Below are 18,202 nucleotides of genomic sequence, written 5' to 3' on the forward strand. Positions count from 1 at the left end.
TGGGTCATCCTTCCTCCTTCTTCCCTTCCTTCCTTCCTTCCTTCCTTCCTTCTTCCTTCCTCCCAGGAAGGAAGGAAGCAGGAAAGAAACAACATCAACTAGATTCCTTTCAGCTATGATTGACACATTAACATTTACACATGATAGAGAATCTGGAATTTTTCCCCTTCATTAGAAGTTATTGTTAAATGTTGAAGGACTCAACCACTTTTTATAACTGATTCTGTGATCAATAATGCTAAAAAAGAGACAAAGAAATGATTTAATCAATGACTGTCACTCATGACTCAGACATAACTTCGTGTATTTCCAGAAGTTAAAAAATGGTTTTACTTTCTATAATCATATATTAGCAGGCCAAGAATAAGGTTACATTTATTATAACCAAAATTGACTATGTTTTCTGCTATCCCTTTACCAAAAATTATATTCAGATTAACACTAGATACCATATAACAAATTTCTTCCCAAAAATCACGTAGCTCTAATTATCAAACACTTAATACTGCTAGTAAATCTCATATATTCATGCTTTTAAATCAAATAAGGGTACTAATGTCTGAACACTTTCAGAATTGAGCCATGTATGAACTGAAGTCTTACATACACATGCATACATCTGTAAAGTAATTAAAAGCTACACGTAAGTAGGAGTCAATTATTCACGGACGGTCACATTTTTCCTCAGATGGTCAAATAAGCCTTACTGAGACTCTTTCAAGATCAAAATGTTATACTGTTGGAATGAAAGCTCCGAGAAATGCAAATACTATGTCTGAACACAGCTAAGCAGGAAAATACAATTAATGCAACAGAAATACTTGAAAGTCACAGGCTTTGAGGCCTTTGCATTGCAATGTTCAAACTGAGTTTCTCCTTAGCCTGTTACCTTGCTTTCAATTACATCTAGCAGTTCCCAGTCCTTCAGAACTTAACAGCCACTGTAGAGTGTGTGTGTTTGTGTGTGTGTGTGTGTGTGTGTGTGTGTGTGTGTGAGACAGAGAGAGACAGAGACAGTGAGAGACAGACAAATGAGAGAGGGAGAGACGGAAAATGAACAGCCAGACACATGGAAAACTGTCCTTCTTGAAATTGGCAGACTTGACCTTTCAAGTACAAAGAAAAATTTGAATGTTGCAGCTTAAAATTCGGTTAAGAGAATTAAAAAGCAAGTCATAAATGGCACATTATTTCAATAAAAAGTTTTGATTACTATGTTTATCTGTTGTCTTAAGTAACTTATTCACGAAGCTCTCCTATTCTTCCCCAAGACCATTTTGAAGGAAGAAAATACAGGTTGTTCTTGCTTTGTGAGCAAGAAAAAAATATTGTTTTTGGGTTTGTTTGTTTTTTTTTTTGTCCCTAGGAGGCTGCTTAGTTGGCAGCAGAAAAAGATAGGAGAGTTTGGTAAGAACAGTTAAAGAGGCACAACTGACCCTTTTGTTGAGTCTTTAGAAGAGGTATTCACTGGAGTTAACTGCTCTGACCAACCCTTAGGAAGCTTTTTAGGATTTCAAAAAAAAAAGGGGGGGTGGCTGGGAGCGGTGGCTCACACCTATAATTCCAGCACTTTGGGAGGTCAAGGTGTGTGGATCACCTGATGTCAGGAGTTCAAGACCAGCCTGGCCAACATGGTGAAACCCTTTCTCTACTAAAAATATAAAAATTAGCCAGGTGTAGTGGTGCAGACCTGTAATCCCAGCTACTCGGGAGGCTGAGGCCTGAGAACTGCTTGAACCCAGGAAGCAGAGGATGCAGTGAGCCAAGATCCTCCCACTTTACATTCTAGCCTGGGTGACAAGAGTGATACTCTGTCTCAAAAAAAAAAAAAAAGAAGAAGAAAAAAGAAAGAAAAGAAAAGCTGGTCCTTGAGTTCACTTTGTTAACAAGGCAGATAAAACAATTTATACGCATCTCTCCCATCCCATCCCGTTTTTGGCAGAATATAACAAGAACAAAAAGTAACGGACTTCATGGGTTTAAGTAAAGGAATATATACCATTGTTTTCTTAGTTTTTTTTTTTTTTTTAAGTTTTCAAATTTTAATATGGGTTTTTTGAATGTATTATAAACTTCTGCGGGGCTTTTTAAAAATCCCTACCTAGGCCGGTGCGGTGGCTCACGCCTGTAATCCTGGCACTTTGGGAGGCCAAGGCGAGCGGATCACAAAGTCAGGAGATTAAGACCATCCTGACTAACATGGTGAAACCCCGTCTCTACTACAGATACAAAAAATTAGCCAGGTGTGGTGGCACATGCCTGTAGTCCCAGCTACTCAGGAGGCTGAGGCAGGAGAATCGCTTGAACCCGGGAGGCGGAGCTTGCAGTGAGCTGAGATCACACCACTGCACTCCAGCCTGGGCAACAGAGCCAGACTCTGTCTATTAAAAAAAAAAAAAAAAAACCTACCTATATCAAGTTCTTCCATGCTTTAGCAGGTCTCAGGTCTCAATTTCCCATTTTCAGATGGCAGGCCTATTTTTAAAGGACCAATTCATACTTTAAAATATGTGTACACACACACACACATACTTAAACACACAGAGACATATAGAAAGACTATGTATTTTTTGAAGCACCATTTCACATCTACCAACAAGAAAAATAATAAACAAATTCATATCCTCATTATAATTCTGTTATGAAGGATAATAATGTAATATACAATGCCATATTTAAACTATAAATACTACTAGTAAATGAAAATACTGACAGTTTAAATCTCTGTTCAGAAATATTTTTAAAGTAAGGCTCAAATAAATGTGTAGATTACAAACACACTATTTCCTGATCAACCCTAATATTTAAATGAATGGAAAAGAATTTATTTCAAGATCAATAAATAAAATGAAGAGAGAATACTAAATTAAACTCAGCTGATGAAACATCCATTGTTAACTGAACCCATGCAAAACTCCACAATACAACTAACTGCTTTTACCCTTATGGCTTGATGCAAAATGCAAGCACAAAATGGAGACTACGTATGTACTTAACTTTTTAGCTTTCTATATGTAAGGCTAAATAATTGTCTAAGGAAGACCTTTGCTTTAAAGAATCTTGGCACATTAAAGGAACACAGCTCCCTATATTGAAGAATAAGACACACAATTCAGATAATTTATGGATTGTTATAATTTAGAAAGAAGCCTCTATCTAAACCAAACTTTGAGAATAAAGGCTGATTGAACAATTCATTTATTTGCTAACTGCTTGACTTTAACTACAGACATTTAACTCAACATCAGTTCAACATCTGCCATAGGTAAGAAGCTGTTCTAGATGCTGACATTAGCCAGCACTTGGTTATGAGCCACTGTGTTTTATCAAGCTGTCTATATTTTTCAGTAGCAACTTAATTATATATTCTATAAGTTATCAACAATCAAGTTTAAAATCTAGGCTCCATCCTACTACCCAGTACATGACAAGATGATCTCCCCCAATTTCCAGCCAATTAGTATTTAGGAAATATCAACTTGGAAAATAAAAAAGTACACCATGCAGTTGAAAACGAAAGATAACTTGTTTTCTGACAACCCAGTATCTGCATCTGACATGGCTTCCCTACGTTCAGAAGATAACTGAAAACTGATTATACAAAGACACACACACAAAATCCTTCTCTTCATGTACATGTCTGTGCACATGCACACACAAATACATTTGTAATCTCACTCATTACCTTTACATTTCGCTTATCAGTATTCAAACAGCTGAACTGCAATCATGACCTAGAATATGGCTTATGTTATGGGCAGGTCTGTTTGAGGACTGCTTGGAAGAGTCAGAGGCAGAGGAATTTGCTATTGTAAGCAAAGGTGACATTGCTGAGCCATCAGGAAGCGCTGTAGCTATTTCTGGAAACAAAGATGTCATATTAAAATTGGATAAATGAGAGTTGGTCATGTGCATTGGTGGCATATCTGGGAGAAGAGGAAAACTTGGTTGAGCAAACCCAACAGGTCTGGGAGGAGATAAAATTGATCCAAATCGGTTATTTAAACTTCCACTGTTTACCTTCTCTGTGCTGGGATTTGAGAACATCTGATTAGGAAAATAGGGGATTGAAATATCATTGGACAGTGTAGGATGAGCAGGAGAGTATGGAGGATAGAAGGAGGGCAGAGTATTTTGCGGATCTACCGGGATGAGGGCTGGAGTTCGAGTGGCACTAGGCTGAGTAACCTGTGGAATGAAAGAAGCATTAGCATTTATTGGTGGATTCATGCCACCCTCAGGAATAAAAGAAAAACCAAAATTTTGTGACAGTGTATGCTGATCAGGACCTGAATTATCATTAGGTACTTGTGGGCTATCAGGCATGAAACGAACAATACTTCCTCTCTTCTCTGTAGCAGGTTGTTGACGTCCAAGAATCATACTGCCACTAGTAGAGAGAGGAAGATGGGGAAGACTTGGATCAAAGACATTACTTTGTCTTTGGTTTCCAGAACGATTCCTTTCAGGTTGACGAATTTTGGAACCACTGCTGTCTTGCAGGGGATGCCTTGATCTCTGGGGAACTGAAGAATTAGCTTGACGTACAGGAGGGCCTTGATCACCATTTCCATGAGACACAGATGGATGTGGCAACGCTGGCCTTGCAACCCCATGCATGTTGGTTGTGACTGGAGGGTTCATGTGGCCCTTGGTCGCATGACTGTCAGTAATCCTCATGGGATTGGATTTCTGCACAGAAACATTGGGACTTGTGTTTCGACCTTGAATATCTCCTGAGGAAGAGGAACTTGAAAAAGGAATATTCAAAGTGCTGTTCCTGGTGTTAATTGCACCTAACGACATGTCACAACTTTCCCTATTCTGACTATCACTCTCTCTTCTAATATGGACATTTTCATGAGTTGGGGGACAATTATATTCAATTGCAGAGGATGGACCACACTGTGCATTCCTCTGATGTTCTGAGAGTGACCTCTGGCTCCCAATGACCTGATCACTGAGGTGAGGGGCAAGTAAGCTCTGCATGAAACTTTGGTGACAAGTATTTTCACTGTCCCTTGATGGAATACCATTTCCTGTCGGGATGCTCTGAACTGGTGGGTAAGGTAATCTCTTTTGACGGTCAATTGGTGGTGGGCCAGTATTCTGACTAATTCGAAAAGCCTGGGACTGCATACTCCGCAATGATGATACAGGGTTACCTATTTCATTGTTTCTTGAAGATTGTACTTCAAAATTACTCTGGGGCTGTTGACTAGCTCCACTTGGTTTAAATGTCTGACAATCGGAAAGGCGGATATCTGAGGCTACAGTATGGTCCACACGACCCTGCATATTATGAATACCCAAACTCTTATTTCTGGGAACATCAAGATAGCTTCTCATTTCAAGCTGATCTGAAACTCTGGAACCCTGAATTGATATCCCCATTCTCTGCTCTGAATTAGAAGATGTCTTTCCAATGAGTGCCTCAGCAGAATAACTTGAAACTCTATTTCTCTCTGGCCTGTGTGGAGTACAGGTCATGTCTGAAGATCTAGTCACAATACTTGGTTGGGACACCATTTGCTGCTCTAAGCCTCTTGATGTCAAAAGCCTCTGCATTGGATTATGCCCAGATACATGTTCAGATGAAACCCCTGAACCTTGCTGTCTGCTTCCAACATCCTGCTGTTGGTGCATAATATCTTGATTGAGATGGTTCTGGGGATGGTTATGATGGTTCCGACTAGTTGAAGGGTTTTCACAGCTCTTCTCCGTCTGGGAGCTTCCAAAGTGTTGCTGCATTTGTTGCTGCATCTGCTGATGGTGGGGATGTGGCTGCCCACTCTTGGATCGGGACTGGTCAGTTCCATGGTGCTTCGGTTGTAAGGAAAGCTGAGAGGCCTGGGTGCCCTGAACAAGATTCCTCTTTTTCTGCATCTGAACTTCCTGTTGCAGAGTCCTCTGTTGGTGGACATTATGGGGCTGAGAGTGGACAGAGCTCTCTGCATGAGGTACATGATGCTGCATTTGATATAAGTGATGCCTCTCTCTTAACTGCCCTGCTTGTTGTTGTTGCTGTTGCTGCTGCTGCTGCTGCTGCTGCTGCTGCTGCTGCTGCTGCTGCTGCTGCTGCTGCTTTATGTAGAGATGGTTACTATGAAGGTGAGATACCCCTTGAGCTGGAACATGCTGCTGCAGGGCCTGTAGATGTTGACTTGCCTGGGTTTGCTGCTGCTCAGCAACTACTGAAGGCTGAGAACCACACTGAACTTCAGTTTGCCTCAATGCAGGAGCCACAAAGTTGTTACTAGGTGGAAATAATCGTGTAAGGCCATCTCCATGAGCTGGGTTGCTAACAGACACAACTGAGTTTGAAGAATTAGGAGGGATCTGACTGACCATCATTTGAGTTTGATCAGAAATGGTATCTGGAGTTCTGCTCATCAGGGACATACTTTCAAGTCTGAGGGGGGCTGGCTGACAGTGCTTTTGCCGTTTAGCTGAAGACAGTAAAAGGTCATCTTGGACAGCACGCTTAGCGGAATCCTTACGGCTTTCATGACTTGGTTTTAAGAGTGGCTCTTGAATCTGTGAATTTGGTATGGTACTAGTCATAGTATTTAGCTGTTCTTGGGAATATTCAGTCATTAGAGATGGTCCAGGAGGTTGACTGTCATAGGAGCTAGACGAAACAGTCAGATTAACCGTTGCAGGCACAGTTGTTTGCTCTGAAGTTGGGGATAAACCCGCACAGCTGGCCAGAGGATGGCTGATGCTGCTCTGATGGATAAGATTATTCACGCTTAAACTGGTGATGCTTGGTGGCTGAGAAGCTGAAGCCTGTAAAGGTGCATTTGATGTTTTAATTCCTAGAGAACAACTCGGTTTTTCAAGGGGTCTCTCCATAGTTGCTTCAATTGAATCCTGAGAATTAAATTCATTTGGTGTTGCTTCTGCCTGTCCTGTGCCATTCTCTTTAGGTATCTGTGATTTGAAAGGTGGGTCTCCCTCTAACGATGATGCTTCAGAAGGCTTTGAAGCAACTTCCCTTATATCAGCCTGGAGGCCAACTCTTCCCTTCTCCAGGTTCTCCTGGTCAAAAATAGCTCTTGCTGCAAGAGCTACTATATCAGTTTGCTCTACAAAGGTACAACTGTCACATGTATTAGCTGTTGCATTGCTGGTCACATCTTCTCTTGTTGTTTCAGGAAGCATGGATGCAACTGAGAAACTACGACTACTGCCAGAGCTGGTTGACATGGGAGAGTCGGCCTGTCTACCAGTGATCAAAGAACCATTAATAACCTCTTGATCAGGGAGGCAGGAATGATGCTGTGGAGGATCTCTGTCATCACTGTTCATCAGTAATAGTTCCTGTTTGGGATGTAAATTCACACTTGAATCAACTATTTTAGGATTTTCTGAAGAAAAGTCAGGATGATCCATCTGATCAGAAAGAGATGATTTCTGAGGGTTTTTTTTTTTAGCAAGATCAGATAGCAATGTAGTTAAACCTTGCCCCTTTAAGAGACCTGTGGTTTGCATTGTATCTGATGAATCTTGCTCAACTCTGCAAGGTTCAGCAATGATTTCTACCTCAGAAACACAGTCAGTACTTGTAGTGCTTGTTGTAGATGACAAACCAGAAACCTGAGAAACCAAAATGTGAGGATCACTTGGAGATGGAATCAATACATTGGCTGAAGTGCAGGGTTTGGCAGCATCTGACAACGCTAAACTACTTGGTGGTTTATCCTGAGGTGTCTCTTGTTGCAGATTAGGGGTAGAATCTTTGGATTTTGCTGGGGCCATTGCAAAATGTTCGCTTGTTACAGATTCTTGGGAGGGTGAGCTGGACTTTTCTGTTGACTTAGATTTGGATACAGACTCAGGTATTAATGATTCAGAGTTTAGAACACCCAAAGAATGTGAAGCAGAAACACTCACACTATTTGCCTGGGACATAGAGACAGATGGTAATACAGCAGGGAAGCTTTCTAGCAGTCCATCATTACAGGGCGGCTCTGCTGAGCCTTCAGTGTTGGGGCAGTCTAACTTGCTCACATCTCTGACTGGATTCAGGGGACATGCTGACTTATTTGCTGCTAAGTGTTTCCTGGCACCTGGCTTCTTATTCAACCTTTTAGATTTCATGTTAGGAGGCAAACAAGCAACAGTGTTCATCGAGGAAGTACTCACTAGATTATAAGTACTGGCTAGTGTGGCTGAACTATCTGTTGTCACAGGAGGTGCTGCAGTTGCTAATGAAACACAGTTAGCTGTAGTGGTTTGACTATTCGCAGCAGTTTGAGCATTGGCAGGCTGGCTAATAGACAATTGTACACAGCTTTGCCCAGCCATCTGTGATATGCTTTGATTGAGGCTGGCCAAAGCACCAAATGTATTCAGGGCAACATTGGTATTTGGATCTTCGCTGGTGGTGGGTTGAATAATTTGCATAGGGGTTTGATTTGTAGTTCCTGATGAAGACATCACAGGCTGCAAAGCAAAGAGCTGTCCATTTAAAGAAATGGTTTGAGGCTGTTGGTTTGACATGGTAACAGAAAAAGTTTGTGTTGAGTTAGACACTGATAAAGATGAAGGTCTTGGTAATATGTGGACAAGATGCTTTCCTCCAAAAGTCTGTGGTGTTGAAACATTTTGCACTGAATTATTAGACCCTATTACAGTATTGGCTCCATTAATAGGGAGTCGAACAGAACCAGGAGGTGGAGCAGAGAGGAGTGGCAAAGGATTCTGATTAGCTGCCTGTATGATTACTATCTGTTGACCTACTGTTTGGTTGGGAACTTCTGCTCTCATCACTGTTGGGCATGGGGTGGTGCTGGGTGGTTGAAGAATTATAACATTTTGATTAGTTGGAGCTGCATTAACAGCTGACCCAACTGGCTGAGCCATATGAATCACTTGCATTGCTGAATTCAGTGGAAGGATATTTTTGGGAGGCTGAGATTTAACTTGTGGCTGGGCAATTAGTGGCTGCATAGGTAAAGATGGACAAGAAGGCAATGTTACAACTACTTGCTCAACTGGCTGCCCATCTGCTGGAAAGGAATTATTCAAGTTGATGCCTGTAGCCACATGTCTACTGTGGTTACTTGTGGTAGGGCTAGTGCCAGACTCATTTAATACTGGAGTCACAGCAGAAGATGGTGTCTGGCTTAAGGGCTGAATAGTGTTTCCCGCCAGTTGCAAAGTAGTCCATGTTGTCTGTGTGTTTCCAGCTGAAGAAATTCGTGTAAGGCTATTAATGTTTTTCAAATCTGAAGTACTAACGCTTGAAGAAGGCAAAGAACAAGAAAGAGTCCAACCATTGTCCAAAGGGTTTCCCGAAAGAGTGCTTATAGGAATGGTGGCCTTCCCTACTCCAGGGGCAGATGATGCCACCACTGTAGCTGTACTTGTCAAGTCTGCACTCTTGCTAATGCTCATTGGAGAAGAATCATCTGCAGTTCCGGGAGGCTGGGAGCAGACTGTGGTGGTAACTGAAACAACAAAAGTGTTTTGAAAATCACCTCTGAAGTCCTGTATGCTCAGGCAGGACTTGTTTCCATGGTGCACTTTAGTGGCAGTTGCTGAGGAGCTGAGAGGGATGTTTATAGCACAAGGGGTCATTTTCTTCAATAATTTGGGGTTCTCTTGTCCATTCTTATTTTCAGAAGAATTTTGATCATTTAAACATGTGTGCAAAGAATGATGTTGGTGAGGCTCAGGTCCAACTGAAACAGCAATCAGTGAGCCACTAGAGGCACCAAGCACACTTGATTCGCTTTCAGAGGTGGGAAGCTCGAGAATACTCTGAGCAGAAATGGCAGCAGGAAGACAAAGAGGAACAGGCTGGTTGGTAGCCAACGCAGGAACTGTGGTCTGATGCCATGGCTTGTTTTCAGAAGGGTAAACTCCAGAAATAGATATAGGAGTCACAAGATTGCAAGTCCTCTGTACTGGCACCACATTGGCAGTCTGCTTTTGCAAATTATGACTAACATTAAAAGTTATCCCCTGAACAGCTGTTCCCTGGCTGTTTCCACCAGGCTGATTCCCGTTGGAATAAACAATGATATTTTTTTGAACCTGGTCACTAGGAATAACAACAGAGACCTTCGAGTTTTTAAGATTTCCTTTCCAGTGAATTGTGGGGTCATCATATAAGCATATGTCGTTAGCTTTCAGTAACTCAATATATCGGCCATTTTCTTTTTGGATTTCTTCCAGTTGTTTCCGTAGCTTTTTTATTTCTTCAGCTACAATATTAAAAACAAAAATTTATGAATACCTGGGAATGTCAGTATTTACAATAACTTGATAAAGAACTGTATACTAAACTACTGAATTCTAATAGTAGCATTCTAAATACCTCAACTGAGACTCTTCAGCTCTTTTCTAATACAACTTCTTTTTTCTTTTTAGAATGATATCCTAAATCCCTCTGCCCTCCTTTAAAAAGTATAAATCTTTAAAGGTCAACTGAAAAATTACTCATAATGTAGAAACCTCAAAATTCCCAATTTAAAAATTTCCAATAGGGCAGCTACATAGCTGAAGTAAGGGAAGACATACTGCTATCATGGTAACATGCTAGGAAAATAACATTGAATATCAGTATGCCATTTAAATGCTGCAGCAGCCAACATTACCTGTGATAGTAACAGACAGTCTCTTTATTTTTTATTTTACTTTTTTGAGACAGAGTCTTGCTCTCTGACCTAGGCTGGAGTGCAGTGGTGCAATGTCGGCTCACTGCAACCTCCACCTCCCAGGTTCAAGCAATTCTTCTGTCTCAACCTCCCAAGTAGCCGGGATTACAGGTGCACACCAACACTCTCAGCTAATTTTCGTATTTTTAGTAGATTCAGGGTTTCGCCATGTTGGCCAGGCTGGTCTTGAACTCCTGATCTCAAGTGATCTGCCCATCTTGGCCTCCCAAAGTGCTGGGATTACAGGCATGAGCCACAATGCCCAGATGACAGTCTCTTTTATAAATGGCTTTAGTTTCTATTTTACCCTTTGAAACAATGGAGACAAAAAGGAATAGAGCACGTAAGAAGCAAAGTGGCACCAAAGTGCACCAAAGAAAGCATCGACAATGGAACCTGCACTTTGCTTGGTAGGGACAATGCAGGTATGCTACTGAGCAGTGAGGACATTGTCACAGCCCTCCTTTCTAAGGTAGAGAGCTTCATCTATGAGTACCACTAATGTGGCAGACTTAGCTGCTGGTATATGCTCTGTGACCCCACACATCCCCAGCTGCCTTGAAACAGTGGAGAGTATTCTCATTCCTTTTCCAAAGCAGCCTATTCTCTAGGCTAACACCCTGTGAGGGAGCCTGAAATGAAAAGCTCCACTCCAACAAAGACAAGCTGAAACTAGCAGATCATTTTTCTTAGTTTAAAACTAAGAGACAAAAGAAAGATACCAGTCTCCACGGACATTAGAAATGAAAGAACAATCATTATGGACCAAATAATAATCACGGTTCTCACTTACTGTACCTTTACTACCTGGCACATTTCATTCATTATTTAACAACAATGACAACTATAACAGCTAACATTTATCAAGCAATTACTATGTGCTAGGCTTTAATCTAAGTTCTTGTATTATCTCTTTTAATCCTCATAAGAACCATGAGATAGCAACTTATATTTTATTATCACCACTTTTAGATGTGAGAAACAGGCTCAGAGCAGTTACTGGGACTTAGAGAAGTTAAGTAACTGGCCAAAGGATACTGAGTGAGTAAATGAAGCTGAGACACAAACCTAGGAGGGCCTGAGTCTAAGGCCATTGCTTTGGCCACTAGATACGTGCACAGTGAGCACGCGGAAGAAGCCACTCAGAGAAAAAAGAGGATACAGCAGACGCACAGAAAAAGAATCAGAGAAATAATGATCATGACAGAAATAACAAACACAGATGTAGGCTGCCTTAGATCCCACCCCTAACCCCTGGCCTGTCTGGTCAGCTTTTTCTGAGTCCCATGCAACTTACATTTTTCAACAATTTCCCTTTTTCCTAAGGTAACTTGATTGCCTCAGCCTCTGTGCTTTGAAATCAAAAGAGACTTCATTAGGAAGGTCTACTCATCATTCTGTCTTACATACCATTCTGTGGGGTGCCTCAAATGGTCACTCAACATGGATCATTTATCTATCTGATGGCATCACAAAAGGGCCTGGGCCATAAACACCAGCTAAACCAGGTGAGTGGGGAAGCTGCTAATATTTAACTAAAAGTAAACAATGAGAATTCCCAATGCTGACCTCCTAGGTATGCTTTCCAGTATCTTTCCCATCCATTACAACAAACACAGCCCGGCACTGGCCTTACCTCAGGCAATTCTGTCCTTTTTTCTCTCCTTTTAAGGTGGCCTACTGAGTTGTCACAGGAAATTCTCTCCCTGCACTTGTCAGGGGCATAAATAAAAGACAATTTCAAACTGGCCTACCCTGAGCTTTACACTTGCCTGGAATATTTTTTTCCCACTGCTATAAGGAAACTTTCTCTCCAATGCTGATGGAAAAAGAGAACTCATTTGGTGGCATTAAAAAGTCACCTTTATCTAAAAATCAAATATCATTAAATGATCAGGCAGTTTGATGCACACAAGTAGTATAAACAAAATAAACGTTTTGGCCTTTTTTGTTAATGCATAGTTAAGTCTTGGCACAAGAATATCCTAATCTTGTTTTTAAGTTTCACTGAGCAGAACTCCCCCCTTACATCTTCTTATGGGATTGCCCTAACTGCAATGTCCAATTGGAATAAAGGAGATTTAGCATTACCAGTATCATGAGTTAGGCAAACATGAAATACACAGAAGAGTTCAAAGTCAAAACTATGTATGCCGCAAGAGAAGAGGAGCTCACAGGGGAGGAGAGAGAGCTAGACTGCAATGAATAACTATGTATGCCGCAAGAGAAGAGGTGCTCACAGAGGAGGAGAGAGAGCTAGACTGCAATGAATGTATTGGTAACACTATTCTTCCAGACCTACTGAATGCAGGGTCTTAATGTTTTGGGGCCAAAAAGCTTTCTATATCATAATATAAATTTCACTGTGACACAAACACCTAAACATTTTTTAAAATAACAAAAAGTAAGAACTTTTAAATGTTTACCTTGTTCATTGTTTCCTCCATTAAGCAGGAGTTCATCATTTTGCCTTTTCAATTCTGTTATATATTTAAAGGCTTGGTCCAGGATCATATTCTTGCTCTGCCCAAGAAAATTTTAAAAGTTTACAAGTTTCACTGAAGGGTAAGAACTTGTCAGATGAAACTCTAAGCTTTGTCTTTATCACATATATATGATACATATCTTCTCAAAATTTAAAACAGGCACTATATTCAAAAGCTTTTACTGTATATTTTTCATTTATTAAATGGTCATTGGGCATCTAATGTGTGGCAGGCTCTGTTTTAGGCACTGGGGATATAATAGTAAAACAAACAAAGTCCCTGTCCTTAAAGAATACACACACACACACACACACACACACACACACACACAGAGGAATGCTATAAAGAAATATAAAGCAGGGTAAGGGGGGGCCAGAGTGATGGTGGAGGTTGCTCTCCGCAATGGACTGAATGTTTGTGCCCCCTAAAATTCTTATGTCTAAACCCTTATCCCCAGTGTGATGGTATTTCGGAGGTAATTAGGTCATGAAGGTGGAGCCCCCATGATAGGATTAGTGCCTTATAAGAAGAGACAGAGATGATCTCTCTGTCTGCCACTTGAGGACATAACCAGGAAGTGGGTCATCACCAGGAAGTGAATTGGCTGACACTTTATCTTGGACTTCCCAGCTTCCAGAACTGTGGGAAATTAAGTTACCCCGTCTATGGCATTTTTGTTGTAGCAGCCTGAACTAAGACACTGAGAACATTTGTTGTACATGGAGGTTGGGGAAGGGCCCTGAATAAGGTGATACCTGAGCAAAAACTGGAAGGAAGTGAAAGGAAGCAGGCCCTGCAGATATATGGGAAAAGGGAGTCCAGACAGCAGGATCAGAAGGGCAGGGGCCCTCAGCCAAGCTAGGCTTGGTACATTGGAGGAACGGTAAGGAGGTGACCGGAGATACACTGGAGTACATATGGGACGAGTGGTAGAAGAGGCCAGAGAAGGCCTTCAAGACTGTAAAGGTTTTGGATTTTAATGTTATTCTTTACTCTGTTTAACCACAACTACGAATTATTCTAAATAATAGGTCAAGAAAGAAATGTTACTTGATTGAGTTTTGGTGTCATGCTTCCAGTACATTGTACTCCTAAGCTTTTTCAAAAAGATTGTATGTTATGTTAAAGTATTCCTTTATACTCACATCCAACACATGCCTATATGCATCTTTTTAAAAAATCCAGACAAGGCCAGGTGTGGTGGCTCATGCCTGTAATCCCAGCACTTTGGGAGGCTGAGGCAGGCAGACACTTGAGGTCAGGAATTTGAGACCAGCCTGGCCAAAATGGCAAAATCCCATCTCTTATCAAAATTACAAAAAAATTAGCCAGGCACGGTGGTGCACACCTGTAATCCCAGCTACTCAATAGGCTGAAACACGAGAATTGCTTGAACCTGGGAGGCAGAGGTTGCAGTGAAATGAGATCCTGCCACTGCACTCCAGCCTGGGTGACAGAGAGATTCTGTCTCAAAAGAAAACAAAACAAAACAAAAAAAAGGATTTTGTATTTCTTTACATTTAAAAATATATCTTGGTGGCCGGGTACAGTGGCTCACGCCTGTAATCCCAGCACTTTGGGAGGCTGAGGTGGGCAGATCACCTGAGGTCAGTAGTTTGAGACCAGCCTGACCAACATGGAGAAATCCCGTCTCTACTAAAAATACAAAATTAGCCGGGCGTGGTGGCACATGCCTGTAGTCCCAGCTACTCGGGAGACTGAGTCAGGAGAATCACTTGAACCCAGGAGGAGGAGGTTGTGATGAGCTGAGATTGTGCCACTGCCCTCCAGCCTTGGCAACAGTAGCAAAAATCCATCTCAAAAAGATGATAAATATATCTATATCTATATCTATATCTATATATGCAATACTTCCATATAGCATCTAGATACCCTTCTTTTTTTTTTTTTGGAGACACAGTCTTGTTCTGTGGCCGAGGCTGGAGTGCAATGGCGCAATCTCGGCTCACTGCAACCTCTGCCTCTCGGGCTCAAGTAATTCTCCTGCCTCAGCCTCTCAAGTAGCTGGGACTACAGGCACATGCCATCAAGAATGGCTTTTTTTTTTTTTTTTTTTTTTTTGGTAGAGACAGGGTTTCACCATGTTGGCCAGGCTGGTCTCGAACTCCTGACCTCGGGTGATCCTCCCGCCTTGGCCTCCCAAAGTGGTGGGATTACAAGTGTGAGCCACTATGCCCTGCCCCTACTTATTCTTTTTTTGCTTTCTTTCTTTTTTTTTTTTTGAGACGGAGTCTCGCTTTGTCGCCCAGGTTGGAGTGTAGTGCCGCAATCTCGGCTCACTGCAACCCCACCTCCCAGGTTCACGCCATTCTCCTGCCTCAGCCTCCCGAGTAGCTACAGGCACCCGCCACCACGCCCAGCTAATTTTTTGTTTGTTTGTTTTTAGTAGAGATGGAGTTTCACCACGTTAGCCAAGATGGTCTCGATCTCCTGATCTCATGATCCACCCGCCTCAGCTTTCCAAAGTGCTGGGATGACAGGCGTAAGTCACTGCGCCCAGCCTATTTATTGTTTCTAATGACTGTATTTATTTTATTTACCAGTCTATTGTTGATAAACATTTAAGATATCTTGTCATTTCTGATTTTTCTCCTTCAGCTATCAAGAATGTTGCAATGAATATTTAACCTCTACTCCAGGATATATATTATTAGCTATCTCTAGTACTTCGTAGATAACTGTTTTCATGTAGGAATCACTGTGATTTAGTCCTTTGTTTGGCAATTTATAATTCTGAGTTCTTTGCACTGAGTCCCAACAGAGACCCAATACATAAACCCAGAAAATTATTTACTACTAAGAGAAAAATAATACTGTTCTTTTTAAAAACAATAATCTGAACAAAGGCAGAACCTGATAATTCCCAGCCGCCTGCCCCACTACTGCAGACAGGGGCCAAAGCCTGTGAAGAAAATCTTAGTCGGCTCTGCTTCTGATAGCCAAATACTGACTTCCTTTGCACATTCAAGGGGGGTAGAGTAAAATGGTTATGGTTTCCTTTCTTCAGAGAAACTCGCAGGGATGAAAGCCAAGAGCAGGAAAGTAAGATTTTCCTGGGCAAACATCTATGTTTACTGAGTAGCTACCTTCCATTGAGATGTGGAGAAAGAAAAACAAATTAGAAGGCGTAGTGTGTGCCATTGTGTTAAGGAAACAGAAAGAACAATTTTTAAAAAGGCTGAAAAATACATATATGGAGCTGGGTGCTATAATCCCAGCACTCTGGGAGGCTGAGGTGGACGGATCACTTGAGGTCAAGAGTTTGAGACCAGCCTGGCCAATATGGCAAAACCCCATCTCTACTAAAAACACAAAAATTAGCCTGGCATAGTGGCATGCACCTGTAATCCCAGCTACTCAGGAGGCTGAGGCAAGAGAATCACTTGAACCTGGGAGGTGGAGGTTGCAGTGAGCCAAGATCATGCCACTGAATTCCAGCCTAGGTGATAGAATGAGACTCCATCTAAAAAAAATAAATAAAAATTAAAAAATTAAAAAAACCATATATGGAAGTCTAAGTCCATCCTACAGGGCAGAATGAAAGGAAATGAAGAGTAAGTCCTTTCCAAGGGAGATAACATAGAGAAGCAAGCTGATTTGCTCCTTTGACATCCTGGGAAGGCTCAACACTGAGAACCACCAGCCTCTACAGAAGGTGGGGTGAGCTGGGGGTTAAAATAGAGGGGAACTGGCTGAAAGACTCCTAATAAAGCAGTAGTGAGAACCACCCCCTACCCTGCCCCCACGCACATATTCTACACAGCTGGATGACTTTCCCTTCCTGCCCAAACCGCAAGAGACAAGTTTATTTTCTGTGAAATTTGAACCAGAGAATTTCAACCTCAGGGATACTTGGCACAAAAGTGGACAAGACGAGGGTCCTAAGTGAAACAGGGGGGTAGAGTAAAACTCTGCCTACTACAGTACAAGATGCTCTAGCCCCCCAACCCCCATCCAGCGCCCAGAATAATAGCAACCAGGCTTATACTCCTCTTGCTACCAGTCCCACTCCCAGGCAGGAGACTGATGGGTTCTTCTCTGAGAAAATAAAAAACTTAATAGCTATCCCACAAAAGAAAAAAACTACAAATACTGATATGTTTTAGTTCCACAACAAGAACAACAAAACTAGCATAGCTTCTAATCATGCAACACTTAGGGCCACCAAAAGATAAATCTATTCAATCAGCTTTTTAATACCTTATTCCCAAGAAAGAAAAAAACAGCTTCAAGTCACCAAACATTTAAGGAAAACCTCCCCACAAAAAGAAGAGACAAAAAGGGGAAAAAAGGAAATCAGAGGAAATAAACATAAACTGAAAAAAACTTCAGGAAAACACCTGCATATACTATTCAGAGGTGAGAAGATATTGTATCCATAAACATATCGTAGGAAAAGGAACAGAGAATAAGAAAAAAGACTCTTGGAAATTAAAAATATAAGAGCTGCAATTAAAAACAGAAGAGCTGGAAGAGGCCAACTGGTTGAGAATGAAAAAGGAGAACAGAGGGTTCCAGAAGTAAAGTCTTGAAGAAAGAAAATGGCAAATGAAAACTATGTAGTACACTCGACCTTGAAGAAAACTCTACTAAGAGATGGTTGGAAGTGTCAGAAGGATTAAAGATAAGTATATGAAAAATCAAGCAAATGGAAAACTATGAAGTAATTATTTACTCCCCCCAAAGACAAAAGCAACAAACGAAATATAATAATAGTACACTCCTTGGCTCAACCATGAATAATATTTACTCTCTTAAAAACATAAAAACTGAATACTGATTTAACCAAAAGTCACAGAAATATAATGGGAGGACTGAAGAAGAAGTAGTCAGGGGAAAAACATAACAACAAGTCAACAGATAATATCTAAAATTGAAAAATTCAGGTACAGCAACGAAAGTGTGTTATTAGAAATATAATAGGAAAAAAAAAGCAGAAGAAACGGTTGAGAATATTTGCCTCTGAGGAGCTGTGTTGGGGTTAGGAAGCAGGTAGGAGATTCATGTTTGTTGTTTTAAGCTTTTTAG

General features: G+C 41.3%; 1 protein-coding gene across 4 annotated transcripts in view; it reads right to left on the bottom strand.

Annotated features, from left to right (window-relative positions):
* Positions 1 to 2,549: 2,549 nt before the first annotated feature.
* Positions 2,550 to 18,202, bottom strand: part of USF3 (upstream transcription factor family member 3) — a 43,166-nt gene continuing 27,513 nt past the window's right edge. For all 4 annotated transcript variants that reach the window (XM_030941205.1, XM_030941219.1, XM_030941209.1 and 1 more), the window contains 2 exons: positions 13,094 to 13,190; positions 2,550 to 10,214 (listed from right to left, as the gene is read on the bottom strand). In XM_030941205.1, the coding sequence (XP_030797065.1) occupies positions 3,709 to 10,214; positions 13,094 to 13,190 (6,603 nt within the window). In that variant the 3' untranslated portion in view covers positions 2,550 to 3,708. The remainder of the gene's footprint in view (positions 10,215 to 13,093; positions 13,191 to 18,202) is intronic.

Source organism: Rhinopithecus roxellana, chromosome 1, assembly GCF_007565055.1.
Source record: "Rhinopithecus roxellana isolate Shanxi Qingling chromosome 1, ASM756505v1, whole genome shotgun sequence".
Classification (NCBI taxonomy): domain Eukaryota; kingdom Metazoa; phylum Chordata; class Mammalia; order Primates; family Cercopithecidae; genus Rhinopithecus; species Rhinopithecus roxellana.